Source organism: Ceratotherium simum, chromosome 11 (assembly GCF_057802395.1).
Source record: "Ceratotherium simum simum isolate JZ-2026a chromosome 11, ASM5780239v1, whole genome shotgun sequence".
In the NCBI taxonomy this organism is placed as follows: domain Eukaryota; kingdom Metazoa; phylum Chordata; class Mammalia; order Perissodactyla; family Rhinocerotidae; genus Ceratotherium; species Ceratotherium simum.
Genome location: NC_141910.1, coordinates 23,738,316 through 23,753,345, shown reverse-complemented (window position 1 = coordinate 23,753,345; position 15,030 = coordinate 23,738,316). Strand labels below are relative to the sequence as shown.

Genomic DNA, 15,030 nt, shown 5'->3' with positions numbered 1-15,030 from the left:
TTTGTGTCAGGGCTTGAAGTTGAGATACCTAAAGGTCTATTTGTAACTTTGTCTTAAACCTATTAAGTGATTTAGTTTATATGTACAAAAACTCATTCATATATACTCAGTTCTACCACAGAGATCATGTGAGAGCTCGCAGAGAGCCTTTATTATCTCAAAAATAAGGATAAAATAAAAAGTCTACTGCTTTATTAACATCAACGTTTCAAAATTCAAATACAAAATTATCACCTGAACCAACTGTGGCATCTGATAAAGGAGTACGAAAATTGGATAGAAGGCTATCTTTAATAACATGACAGCATTTCCTAAAAATGCCTTTCCAGGGATCTACAAAATATCTAGAGATTGGCTTCTATCTGCCAGAAGACTGGCTGAAACCACAACCATTTAACTAAGGAAGAGTCAAAAAAATACAGCTCTCACACTAGTGGGGGTGGGCACCACTCCTGAAAATTGAGCTACAATGTTATTAATGACTTAAAAAAAAGCCCCCTAATCCCCCCCACATTGTTATTAATGTTTACCTGAAGAGTTATTCTAATTACTGTTAGTTTAAGTACTTTAGCTAAGGAACAGAACATTTTTGTAAATATAAACTAAGTATTCATTTAGATATAAACACTGTAGAGAACAAAATTAAAGCAAAAATCTAAGGACTGCTTAGCCTTTAGGCAAAAGGATGGCAAAATTTATATAAGGATCGCTGAAAAACAGTACATTTGTATATTTTTTTAAAAAAACCATGTTAAAAGAGGAAAAAAGGAACATTACAGAGTTTATATGTCAAGAGATAAAAAGGAAATACGGAAAAACAATATAAACAGTAAAATTGTCAGGAAATAAAATTACCTTCTCCAGGAAAAGATGTTTGTAGGTTTCCATTCCCATAGCATGTTGATCTTTACTTCGAACTTGATTTAAAAACCAGTGGAGTGCATCGTCATAACACTCAGAATCTTCTACTAAACAATGCCATAAAATGTCAACTTGCTCTAAACTTAACCCTAGATAAAAATTAAAAATTTTGAATCATGGTACATAAAATGTTTTGGTCCTAATCCAATGTACTAGAAGCACCAATATATCCAGGAATATAAAGGAGATATTTTACAGCATTTTATAAAAATTATTTTGTAAGAGATTTAACATAATGTATGCTTTCAAAATGTAGTTAAATATAATCCATATATAAGTCATCTAAAAACACAGAACTTACATAGTTGGTCTGGAAAATTATTCTCCCCAAAATATGAACATATCATTGTATTACAGTAAGCATGATTAAGCAGAGGTAATCCCAAAAGCTGTGGAGTCAGTTCTAAGGTTTAAAAGTTAAAAATAGAGTGGATAGGGGGCTGGCCCCATGGCCTAGTGATTAAGTTCAGTGGCCCGGGTTTGGTTCCCAGGTGCAGACCTATACCACTTGTTGGCGGCCATGCTGTGGTTGCTACCCACATACGAAATAGAGGAAGATTGGCACAGACGTTAGCTCAGGGCGAATCTCCCTCAAGCAAAACAGAGGAAGACAGGCAACAGATGTTAGCTTAGGGTGAATCTTCCTCAGCAAAAAAAAAAAAAAAAGAGTAGATACCATGTTCAAAAGTTCTATCTATGCACATAAGAGATAAACAATAAATGTCAATAAGTATCATTTTTGTAAACTATGAATAAAATCAGGATTCTCATGATAAATAAAGCAAAAGGGAACTGACTGCCTAAAACAGAGAAGAGTAACACATCAAGGGAAATTATTAGCTGGGAAGCCAATGCAATGAGATGAAATCTGTATGGTACTTTGACCCAAGTACTAAATGATTCCAAAGTGTGGCAGAAGAAAGTCAAGAGAAATGTTTACAACCAAAGAGAAGACATTATAGGCAATCACAAGTCTGAACATGGATAAACGAGACAATCCAACAGGGAAGAATAAAAGCATCATGGGGATTTTGAAAGTATATCATAAGGGGTTCCAAAGCTTGGAGTTTTTCCCCAGAATCAGAAGGGATATGAAGCTATGATAGAATCATAAAAAACTTCTGTCTTTCTTGGGAAAAGTAGATGAAATCCCGAATAGTAAAAAACACCTCATAAAATATTTACCTAGTAGCAGTATCAGTCTATAAAGAATTTGATCAGAAAAAAAGTATCCTATCAGTTTCTCACAGAAACAGTTAATGTATAGATTCTTTGTTCTGAGAAGAACTTGTGCCCCTGGGAGCCAACATAAAAAAAAACAGAAACAACCTTCAGTGTACATTATAACTTAAACACATTAAGTAATTAAGAAGAGAGATGAGCGAAGAAAACAGTTGAGTCCTAAAAAAAGGTTAGAGTAAACTATATGATAAAACAGAAGTGTATTCACAAACGGCTGAATCACCAATCCACATTCAATAGGCAATGCATAAGCTTTTGTCACTGTATCAAGTTTTCAAAAGAATATAGTTATTGGTATACTGAAAATCAGTATTAACTTATCAAATATAACTTTGGAGTAACCACATTATACCTGACAGGAACTGTGTCAGTTAGGGAAGTATAATAATGATGTGGGAGAAGTGAAGTTTTCAATTTGATTCTATCTGGACAGTAGCTACCATAAGCCCATACACAAAGAATCTATATAGCCATGCGCCACATAACAACATTTCAGTCAACAATGTACCACACACACGGCAGTGGTCCTATAAGATTACCATATAGCCAAAGTGTGTAGTAGGCTATATCATCTAGGTTTGTGTAAGTACAATCTATGATGTTTGTACAATGACAAAATCGCCTAACAATGCATTTCTCAGAACATATGCCCATCGTCAAGCAATGCATGACCGTTCTGTGCTCCCTGGGATGGCAGCAGCAAAATAAATAATTCATTATTCAAATACTGAGAAGAGTAGTTAACATTTTCCAGTGAGAATCTATGCTAAATAAACATGAAACTTAATGGTTATGTGAAATTATTTATGCTGACAATATTTGTTTTGGTTTAACTTCTCCATGTGTAAGACTGGTTTTTTATGTTTTATATTATTTATTTGTTGTATGTTATCAGTCACAACGGGTATGATAAATGACCTAATAACATGAAACAGAAGTTCCCTATCAAAAATAGGTGTGTTCGTTTAGAAATCTGTTGGTATCACAATGTTAGTGGTATTTCTTACAAATATCTTGAAGAAATTATAGACTTAAACAGTAAGATAAACATACGGTGTATTCCAAGCATAGATATGGACTTAAAAAGAGTCCTGATGACACTTCTGAGGCTAGCAAGACACTCACCAGTTTGACTATATTAATCATAGCTAAAGAAAGACAATGTCCTAACAAATGAGGTTTGTTGACATGGAGACACAGGAAAAGAAGTGTGTGGAGAGTGAAAGATAACAATCAGTCTAGCAAGAGTAAAGGAGCCCTGGCCAAAAGAAATCAGGCTTCCTCCTCTCTTGTGAGAACATCTAGCATGTGGATTTGGATACGGTCCACATTCTGAATATACCAGATCAATCTCTATTTTTTTTGTAGATTAACTGTTAAGGAAATTGAATTTGAGATTCATCTAAAAAAAACTAGGGTGAGGCCAGCCCAATAGCATAGCGGTTAAGTGCCCGCGCTCTGCTTCGGCGGCCCAGGGTTCGCAGGTTCGGATCCCAGGCATGCACCAATGCACCACTTGTCAAGCCACGCTGTGGCTACATCCCATATGAAGTAAAGGAAGACGGGCACAGATGTTAGCCCAGGGCCAATCTTCCTCAGCAAAAAGAGGAAGATTAGCTCAGTGCTAATCTTCCTCATAAAAACAAAACTAGGGTCTCTAAATGTCTCTATCACCTATGAAGCCAAGCAATTTTGGATAAGATAAGCCCTGATAATAATATGTAGACAGTGGCTGTTTTCAACTGGAGTGACAGGAAGAGTCTACAACCAAAGGTAATAAAAGATACAGTCACCCTAACATGGTATGTTCTCCTATCCCAAATATTTTGTTCTTGAAATGAGTTGTTTATCCATTGAGAAGACAGTTTATCCATCTTTATCAGAGACTAAAGCAAGAATGTGTCAGGGTCACACTCACATTAAATTCAGTACTGAGGATAATTTAGTCACCACAGAAACCTAAAGGCATGAATACATTTAACTGGACTCTTTCAATAGTCGACACAGATCTAAAAACTGATTAAAATACTAATTAAAAAACTTACTGAAATGATCAGGTGATCCCAGAGTTGAAAACACACAAGTCAAGAACTGAAGTCGAACTTGAACTTCGGCACTATGGCTGTACCTATATTTTTAAAAAATCATTAAAATAATTAACTGAAAGATCCTATTTCTTTAATTATTTTTGAAGATTTAATGGCCCTAATCTCAAATTATACCAAAGAAGTAAAATTCCATTTTAATAACTGATATTTATTAAACATTTTAATTATATAACTTTGGTTACACAAAATGGTCATAAAGCCAAATGTTATGTTTGAGATTTATGTTATTTAAGAAATTATAAAAATCTGCAAACTATTAGAAAACATTCTTTCAAATTAGATGATGAGAAAATATGTAAGAACTCAACAGTGGAACAAAAGAAATATGTCACTTTTAAATTATGCAATATGCACATTAATTAGAATAGTTAACAAATAAAAAACTATATCTGTAACTAAAAATTGCATGTTTCATTATCACTGTCCCTCCAGCGATGAATACTTAATTCCTTAAACAAGAAACGCTAATAAAATAGCCTTTCCATAATCTAGTTCATAAAGAACACAGCTGCTACAAAATTGGCATTTTTGAATGTTATTTCAAATCTAAACAATTATAATTCATGTGTACAAAATTCAATGATTAATTTAAGAGTCGCTTTGGAAGCTTGTTAAGAAGGTGATTTTACATGGTTCTCTGGGAATTCAGTTTACAGGCATTTGCAAAGGAACAGCATTTTAAGAAGCAAGTGTTGGTCTATGGGGGAGGAAGGGTAAGACACGGATCTGAAGAGGTAGACAGGAGCCAGACTGTGGCCAGTCTGAACGTCCGAAGAGTTTGATATTGTTCTGGATGGAAAAGGGAGTCACTGAAGCGTGTTGGGGGAAGACAGAGCTAATGACCAGGTTTGCATTTTAAGATTCCTTTGGCAACCCTGTGAACTGCATACTGAACAGTATCTGTAATATCACAACATTCCAGTTTCCGCAAGCACCTGAGCATCCAATCAATGAGACTAAAACAATCATGAGTTCTTATCTCTATGTTACAAATAAAAAGGCTGGTTGTGGATGAACTGCCCAAATTACTTTGTGAATACAGGCGGCAGCCAGTCTGAGCCCTGATCTATAAGCCAGCCTGCAGACAATCAAAGACCCTCTTAATTCAATTTCCTATAATCTTCAAGTAAGTGCAAAATTTTAAAAGCTTCCCAAAATTAGCTGGTTTCAAAACTTACACTAGATTCACTGTTTAAGTTTAAAGCTAAGGTTTTCTAAAGAATAAGTTTGCTGGATATACCTTTGCTGCTCTTTACTGCCTCATATTAATGTTGGCAAAGAAAAAATGAACTTTTGCTTCATTCTTGTTGCAGTGCACTTTGTGAAGATAAAAGTACATGTGCCAAGGGGGTTGGGGGAGGGGGAAATACAGTAAGCAACTCACAGACTAGAATGCTATCCAGATAAAATTCAAGAACAGCTCTTAATAGCTTCTTGCCCTTTTACTAGAAGGACAGAGATTTTATAGCGGAGACCTTGGAATACAAGTTCAAATACGAGTTCTATCGTCCATCAGTTCTGTGATTTTTAAGTTACTGCACTTCTCTGAGCCTGAACCCAGGGGATGCTGGTCACAGACATAAAAGGGGAATGAAGTCTTGTCCTTTACAAAGTGCCTTTATTTCCTGAATACTTCCTTCTCCTATACTTGAATCTCAGAGTAAGGGACCCATAATCCTAGAAGGCATGGATCCAGTCTCTTTGTCCTCCCTTCTTCAGCTACCACAGTAGAGCCATTGGCTCCACACTTCAAAGGACTCGGTCTGCTCTTTCAGGCTCCCACAGGCTGCTGAAATCACCAGGAAATTTCTTGGGATGCAAAAGAAAGATGATATCGATACTGAAAATTCTCATGGGCTTGTCCATGGCTTCTGATACTACAATAAATGTAAGATAAAAATAATCCCCCCACAGGCATAAAACTTCAGTGACAAACAAGTTGTTGAGTTTCAACACGTAACATGTCCATTTAGAAAATGAAGTGTTATCTTCCATGCCACAAGAATATTTTTGTCCTAAGGGAAAATCTTAGAACTTGCCTACAATAATTCCCATTGACAATGGAAAATAACGTGCCACAAACTCAGGAAGTCAGTATGCTTTAACAAAGAGGAGCAAATGTACAGCTCTGCTTTACAGTCTGAAGGAACAAGGGAGTTATACCAAAATAGTCCACAAAACTTCTCTCTGTTCTAAGGTTTTATTTTCCTAAGATGCCAGACAATAAAGCAGATTAGAGGATTAAAAAGATACTGTGGTGTACCCTAGGAAAGTATAAAATTCACCTCCAAAGAGCACCACTCCTCTGTCTAGCTTTTTTTACCACAGAAGCAACACTTGTGTGAGGCTCCACTTCTGGTTCCACTAACAAAGTGAGCAACTTCCCTGTAGCCAATGCTGTGAGCAACCATGTCTCAGAGCTGCGTTCATTTTTTGACACTTCATGTCGGACTTTCTCTTTCTGAGGATGATTCATCTATGTGTTCCAGTCCCCTGTCTTAAGCCTCCCATCCCTGCTCTTCAAGCCCACAGGCCTGTTGCTACGGTGGGAGCTCTTTTATAACTTAGTGTTTATTTCTCTATTGACAGGTAACTTGAATTCACTGTCTCCTAAAAATGAAGATGTGGGTCATGTGTGGTTTTATTTCTGCTCCTTGTTGATCTTAGATTTTTATAGAGGATGTATAGAGATACTCAGACTCAGGAGGCCAGGATTATCCTTGACCTCTGCTTCAAGGAGAATAATTAAAGGAGGACACAGACTATGAAAAACACAGAATTTTAATAGGATTTAAAGAGAATGTATGTTGTCTAGAGGTAACTTGTAGGCAAAGCTATGGAACAGAGCAAACTTAAGGAAATAGCTCAGAAATAATTTGATAGGCTTGTAGAACAGGAGGTCTAAAAAACTACTGAACAATAAAACAGGAAAGATCAGTTGAGTTTAGATTTTGGAGGACCCAGAATATTATGCTGAAGAAACGAGAATTTATTTTTTATGCAGTGAAGAATCTAAATTGGGGTAAGAGGCAAGTTTCTTGTTTGTTTTGTACCGTAGTTTGTTTTAGCCAGGTAACTACAATTTATAGATAATCTACTATGTGCCAGGTGCAACTTACTGAATTACTTCATTTAATTCTTAAAAAAACTTCTGAGGTAAATAATTGGGATTTATTAGAGAGGTAAATAATTGAAATAAGGTCAAAACCATAAATTCATAATCTAAACCCAGGTCTGTATGATTCTCAAGCCCATGTGCTTTCCACCAATACCATATTGCCTTCCTAATTTAGTAAGGATGAGGAATTAACGACCATAGGGGGAGACTGAAACAAGAAGACATAGAGAGGCTGGTTAAAAGGACTGGAACAGAGTTTGTAAGAATGTCAACTTGTGAAAAGACATGGGATATGTTGTAGCATTAAGATAATTAGAGATGGTCAATGGCATAATGTAGCACTCAAGAATATGAATTATAGAAAAGAGACTGCTCTACTATTTATAAAATATGTATTTATAAAATGAATTATAGAAACCCTGGTTCCACTATTTATAAGATGTGTGACTTTAGGTAAGTTATTTATCGTCTCATAGCTTAAACTTCTCCTTTTTAAAATAAGACTGCCTACCTCAAATGGGTTATTGTGTATCCTGAAGTTAATACTTAATGCTTAAATGGTATCTGGCACATAGTAAGTATCAATGAACAATGGCTACTTTTATCTCATCATCATCATCATTATTCATGTTTGGAAATAAAAGAATACAAAAACAGCCCCAGGTCACCAAGTTTAAGGTGACTGTGAGGATGGTGGTACTCTGAAGGACACAGTAAAATCTGAAGAACTGATTTGTGGGGAAAAATAAGTGAATTCATTTTTTTGGAGGTGAATAAATATGCCTTAAAGGCCTATGACTTTTCTGAACACTCCTATAGCCTGCTCGGTTTTCATCTATGTGGAAGTTTTCTATGTGGATGTTTTCTCAATAAATACTGCGGCTACTTCTCTTATTCACTGACACGCTGATACTGACACTGAGCTGGTTTCCTCAACTTGGCCATCAGTCCCCACCAATTACTGACTCACAAGCAGAAACCTTCTGAATTTTACATGTTTCCTTCTATCCAGCCATCTCCCTATAAGAAGCTTTAAACAGAGCTATACCACTAACCAATTTCTACCAATTCTTATCCAAAGTCACTTTTTAATTTTTTAAATATTTTTAATGATGAAATATTAACCAGTCACACCATCACAGTTTTTAAATTTTCCACACGTTCTAAACTTTCTAATACTAGTATCCAATTATAATAATAAAGGAAAATGTTTTAAATTAACTATATATTAAATATATTTGTTTTCAATATTTAAAAATTTTTAAATCAATGCCCCAATAAGACAAGGATACTGACGATTTCTGAAAAAAATATTTACTTTTGATTCCTGAAAACAATGACTCTCATCAGAACTCAATAGTGAAGGCTAACCAACCCCTAAAATTTATATAACCCACATTTCCCTAAGATAATCATAAAAATAACCTTATAAAATTCTTCAACTTAAAAAGAGTCTTTCTTTCTCTTAAAATTCTTACAAATAAAATTTTCATTTATTACTATATGAAAGAAAAGGAGTAGGAACACTGGAAAATTATCTCAGAGGAAAGACAACACTTAAACGTAACTAACCTAGTTAAAGGATACTTACAGTGTATGCTTTTGTCTTCCTTCTCTTACAGCTTGAATATAGTATACCAAATTATCAAAGAAAAGCTTCATCATGTTCAGTTCTTTTTCTGCCCACCTGACCCAATTGAAAGAAAAAATAATTTTAAAGGCATGAGATAAGAGAACAAATCTATTCTAGGATGGAAAAACTATATCTAAAACATCTTCAAACGCAAAATCTTTCAATTATCAAAAACTTACAAGCTCTATTTATATTTGAATTGTGAAAAGATATAAAGCAATGAGCCTTAATTTTTATGAATTTAAAGTATCATTGTTTTTTTAATCTCAAGTTATTCAATTCCTGTGAAGGGGATAAAATGTCTGGCCCAGTGCTACTTATAAATGACTAATACGAGTTAATATCAAAAGTAGTATGATACAGTCCATATAAGAATGGACTGTGTGCCTTGCTAATTATTTAGCAGAATTTAGCAGAGTGCCTGGCATATAAAACATATATAATATAAACTTACTGATTCAATCAGTTTCGTTTTTTTTACTGTCAATAATTTGCTTATTTAAAAAAAAAATTTTTTTTAATCAAAAAGTATTCAGGTATTAAGCTCCAAATTAACCTAGAAACCCTAGAATAAAATAAGAAAGTGATAAATACAATCAGAGATCCAAGGGTCTATAAATTTCCATAACTAACAATCTATTTCATACAATACTTTCTACCAATATATCTGCTAAAATATATAGATGTATTAAAATTCTAAAACTTCTAATGTAATTTACATCATGTTTTGCTATAGCCCTCTTTTCAGAATAAGTTACTCTCGCCTTGCCAATCACTTAATGAAGATCAAGTGGTAGAAAGAAAATGTTCAATGAGACTTAGGTTTGAAACCAGTTCCAACACACTACCTGCATTGCTTTGGGCAAGTAACCTGACCTCTTGAAGTCTGTTCACTGGTTAACTGAAGATTTACTAAGAGGACCAGGGATACCAATTTCCAATTTTAAAATATGGGCCATAAGAGTTTAAGAGAGAATATGTACGAAATGTTGAGTTGTTGAGTGCTGTTGTATAGCACATAACAGATTCACAAGTGGAAGTTTTTGTTATTACTGATGCCAACTAACCATAGGAGCTCAAAGTTCTTTTAAGTGATCTGCTTGATGAGATTCAGGATACCAGTCTCATGTTGGAAACCCTGTGAACTGCCACTACCTGAGTTTATTTACATCTAATTTAAGGAAATAAAAGGGTTTCAACTCAATATACTTAGGTTCAAGTAGTCGAAAAGTAACTGAATATTCAGCTTGCCACTTCTATAAGAATGTTACCCTTCATTACTCCTTAATATCAACCTCCTCAAATGGCTACAATATGTCACCAACTTGCCCAAGTTAGCTACAAGTGAATGCCTTTAAAAAGGTTAGAAGTTTGCCATTCAGCCATTTAAAAACTATGGGAAAAGTCAATGAAATAGGATTCACACTATTCTTGTACTTAACGGATGCTAAATGCTTTTCCCTACCCCTCTGTTTAGCATCTCAACCTTCCTTGCACTCACAAACACAACTGTCACTAGAGCCACACTGTAATATTAACCAAAGAAAGAGACTAAGATGTTTTTAAAAAAAATAATAGAGGTTTAGGTAAAACAGATCTCCTTTAAAAGAGCAATAAATAGCAAGGGCTATAGTTCAGAAGGACTAACTTCCTCCTATTTAGAACTAGAGTATAGACTTCCAAGAATTTTTTAAATGGTATTCATTTTGAAAGCAAACAAGTGCTCTCACCATCTAATCTTAGATCTGAGAAGGAATTAGGTAAAATGCCATCCTACTTGACCTCACAAATGAATCCTTCAACAGGTCTAATTTTTCCTAATTTAAATGCCTCTGAAATCCCTCCCAAAGTCTTTTGAATAAACCACATACATTCTTATAGGTTAAGGAAATGCTGGTGATAGCCAACTTTCTCTAAAATATTACCAAGAACTGGATCAATTTCACATCTAAGTACTAACCTTGAAAGAACTGTAACATTCACTAATCATAACTTCTCTATAAATGTAAAGGAGTCAAGATTATCCCTAACATAATGTAATGTCTAGAACCAATTTCTAGTAATGGAAAAAAGTAAAGGCATCCTAGAGTGTTTATTTTAGCGTGGATCTTCATCAGGAGTCCTTTGCTATAGCCAGATATACTAAAACCCTTTACCTGAAAATTAGAGCACTAATTGCTACGCTATTTTTCTCAAACTACAAAGAATACAAAAGTCAGATTTTCCTATTGATGGGGATAAAATTTCCATGGAGCTAAGAAGCAGAGACAGCACTCGGAGAAATCTAAGAAAACATCTGAACCATATGAAACTCAAATTTTCTTGGTGCAGAATGAAAGCTAGTAAGTTAGTTATTCAAAACTTTGATAACTATGCTTTGGAAAAAAAAAATCTCTAAAATTAATACTTGTGTTTCTTTTATTTACTTACATTGTAATCCAATGTGTATCATAACTGCTCCCAAACTGCTGAAAAGTACCAAACAGTTTTGGAAGAAGACGAAGTGAAATTACTACTGATCTGAAACAGCAAAAACAGATATTTATAGAATAAAATAATTTTAACTACTATCAGTAATTCTAGCTTTTTAAAATCTTAATTGCAAAGGATTTAATGAACTTTACATATAAATATATTTCTTATGCAAACATTAAAATTTTTTTTCTAAAGTATAAATTTATTTTATACATTGGGGAAAGAAATCTAAGTTTTAAAACTCCAATCCAAGACTTTTTAAGTAAAATACATTACAAATATCTGAGTATAAAAGCAAGTAAAGAGCATTTAAAGGTAAATTTTTTTTCATGAAAGTATTCTTTAATAAGTCCTGGGTGCTTCTGAGGATTTAATCAAGGAAAATAAGGAGCAGCAGCTTAGGTAAATTATCTACAGCAGGACTTCTCAAAGTTTAATATACACTTGATTCACCTGCGGGAATTTTGTGACTGCAAATTCTGCTTAGGTAGGTCTGAGGTAGGTTCAGCAACTTGGCATTTCTAATAAGCTCAAAAATGATAAAGTGCTCGTTTCTGGACTACATTCTGAGGAGCAATAGTGTAGAGAGCATTTTTCAAACTATACAAATTATCACTTTCTTCCTAATTCTCACTTAATATGATCTGCATCCAAGTTGAGAATCACTGCATTATGAGCCATGTTAATAATGGAAGCACACCATATACCTCAAGTATGAAGGAGCAAAAAAGGGACAGGAAATCACTCTACAACCTCAAGTAGATCTGGGTATTCCTATCTTGTGAAAGGAATGGGTATAGGGAAGATACTGACATACAAATAGCAACAGTCTTAGCAGGCAAGGAGGTTGGCTGCATGAGCCTTGAAAGAAGCAAGACAAACTCTAATGAGGTACCAAATGTCTTTTTTTTAAGCTTGGGAGCCAATATTGCTTCATGAAATAATTTTTAAAAAGAGAAAAGCTGGTACCCTACCCACAAGTATGGTATACAAGTAAGTCTCCCCAGACTGCCTACTCCTTTTGAGAAGAGTACCAGAGATATCAGAATACAGGGTTGTACTTCTGAGTGGGAGGAAAACAGTGGTGAATACTGAGTAGGAAAAATTAGAAAACTTCCTGTTTCTGAATAAAATCCAAAGTACTTAATTTGGACTACAAAGCCCTGTGTGATCTGTCCCCGTTCCTCCTACCAGTCTAACTTAATTTCCTCCCAATCTTCCTCTTTGCTATCCCTTCAACAAATACAAGCACATCCCTGCCTCAGTGCCTTTGCTATGCCTCTACTTGGAATGCTCTTTACCTAAATATCTGCAGGACTTCTTCCCTCACTTCATTAAGGTTTCCTCAACTGTCAAGGATGACCCTGACAACTCTATACGGAATAACACCCTTCCACTGCCCCAGGAACCTCTTTATCTTCTTGATTCCTTCCCAATTTTTCTTCATTCATCATCACCTAACAAATACTGCTTTATTTAATGTGTCTACCACTAGAACGTGCTCAAGGAGAGGGAAGACTGTCTTATTCATTAAAACTCCCTGCATATGGTGCACACTAAATATATGTTTGCTTAAATAATGAACCAGGAAAGAACTGAAAGGCAGGATTTTTCAAGGAAGGAGAAAGACCAAATAGCGTAAAATGCTATATAACAGTCATGAAGGACGAGGACAGAAAAAAACTACTACCAAATGACAAAAGAAACAGCACGTTAGTAGAATGTCAGAGGATCAAAACCACATTAGCACAGATTTAAGGAATACATAGTGAAGTAATAGAAAGTGCCTGATATCCAGCAAGTGCAAAGTAAATATTTTTAAATATTCAAATATTTAAATATTCAAAAACATTTAAATTTTTAAAATATATTTTAAATATTAAAATTTTTAATACTTTTCAACAAGCTACACAGTAATGGAGCTTGGGAAAATGGACCATGGAGGACAAGGGGGAATCAATTTTGGATTCTTTATCTAAAATCCGTTGGCAAAATTTCAGAAACATTAGTGGAGTTTTTCCTAAAAATTAAGAAATAAAAAACTAGAATAGATAGATATTAATTTGATCTAACGCTTTACAAGCATAAAATCAGTAAGAGACACCACAAAGAAAAAAAAGATATAAAAAACTGTCATCTAAAACCACAAAAGCAAATTTCAAAATTGTTTGCCTAGCGTGATTTCAACAATAGTTCTAAAATATAAAGAAACAAAGACAAAGATACAGTATCTCAAAGAAAGAGATACTATATTTTATTTCTTTTGAGAAGAAACTATGTCAAGTCTTATAGCAGGCAATAGTTGTATATTTTCTGAAAATCTTATTACATTATCTCTTTTGCAGTCACTGGTGTTCAAAGTCTAAATTGTTTAAATTTACTCCCCAGATTTTCTACAATAAACATGTTTTACATTTTATAAAATGTAATGCAGAAGCAAGCATATGATGCTTGACATTACAGAACAGGAAGCCAGGCATTGAAGGAATATTGGTTGAGTTGAGTAAATAATGGTGTGGTTCATCTAAAGGAAGAACCAAAAATAGGAATGTAGAAATGGGACTCATCTTGCCTCTATTCCTATACTAAGGAGAACGCTCTTCTCCACAATTTATAATATAAACACTAAATTATCAAGGAATGATTACATCTTACATGACTAAAACATTTTTTAAAAGTTCTTCCTAAGATTATCAGAAAAATTCCAAATTTTTCTTCTTAAAAAAGTTCAAAGAACACAAAAGACACACACTTTAAGTGCTATAAGTTTAAGAATACTTTATAAGAAATGACCAAATCTAGATTCAAAGTTATCTCAAAACACTAGACCATTTTATTTAAACTGATAAATTTAAGAGGAAAAATGATACAAAGTACTACTTATCTACTGAAATTAGTAACATACATACAAAATGGGGAAGATAATTTATTTCCTTGGTGACAATAATTTATACTTCAAAGTTAAAGAAAACTTCACATCAAATCTACCAACTTGTTCCAATTAAAATTATGTTGTAGAATTTTACCTGTAATACCTACAAGATGTCACACTAACTTATCAACTTTTTTGCCCAAATAGTTTTGATTGCTGATATGCTTACAAAACAACATAAAAAATGGATTGTTATATTCAAACCTACATTTCACAAATTCCTACAAGAGCGAAAATTTAAAATACCAAAACACCCAAGGCTAAGCAACAACATGTTTAGGATAAAAGGTTCAATGATCCAGAGTAATGAGATACTAATTTTAGACTCAAGAAAAATGCTATTACCCTAAACTGCCCTAGTTCTTTGCTTGATTCTAGGAGTTTCTGTTATAACCAGAAGCTTATTACTAGGCAACAGTGTGGTGTGCCTATTAGAATTACCAATGCAAATTTATGTTGCCTTACAATGGACACATTTGCTGGTGGTCTTCACAAAGTCACATTTGGACATTTTTTTCCTAATCCTAACTCCGTATTTTAAGAAGATTGATGTGTTCTACAAAATGATATGCAGTCGTTATAAATTATAGTACATACCGAA

The 15,030-nt window shown here is 34.2% G+C and overlaps 1 protein-coding gene across 2 annotated transcripts in view; it reads right to left on the bottom strand.

Moving 5' to 3' along the window:
• USP34 (ubiquitin specific peptidase 34) overlaps positions 1 to 15,030 on the bottom strand; it is a 243,433-nt gene that overhangs the window by 108,063 nt on the left and 120,340 nt on the right. For both annotated transcript variants that reach the window (XM_087436699.1, XM_087436700.1), the window contains 4 exons: positions 11,453 to 11,542; positions 8,981 to 9,076; positions 4,209 to 4,291; positions 856 to 1,010 (listed from right to left, as the gene is read on the bottom strand). In XM_087436699.1, the coding sequence (XP_087292825.1) occupies positions 856 to 1,010; positions 4,209 to 4,291; positions 8,981 to 9,076; positions 11,453 to 11,542 (424 nt within the window). The remainder of the gene's footprint in view (positions 1 to 855; positions 1,011 to 4,208; positions 4,292 to 8,980; positions 9,077 to 11,452; positions 11,543 to 15,030) is intronic.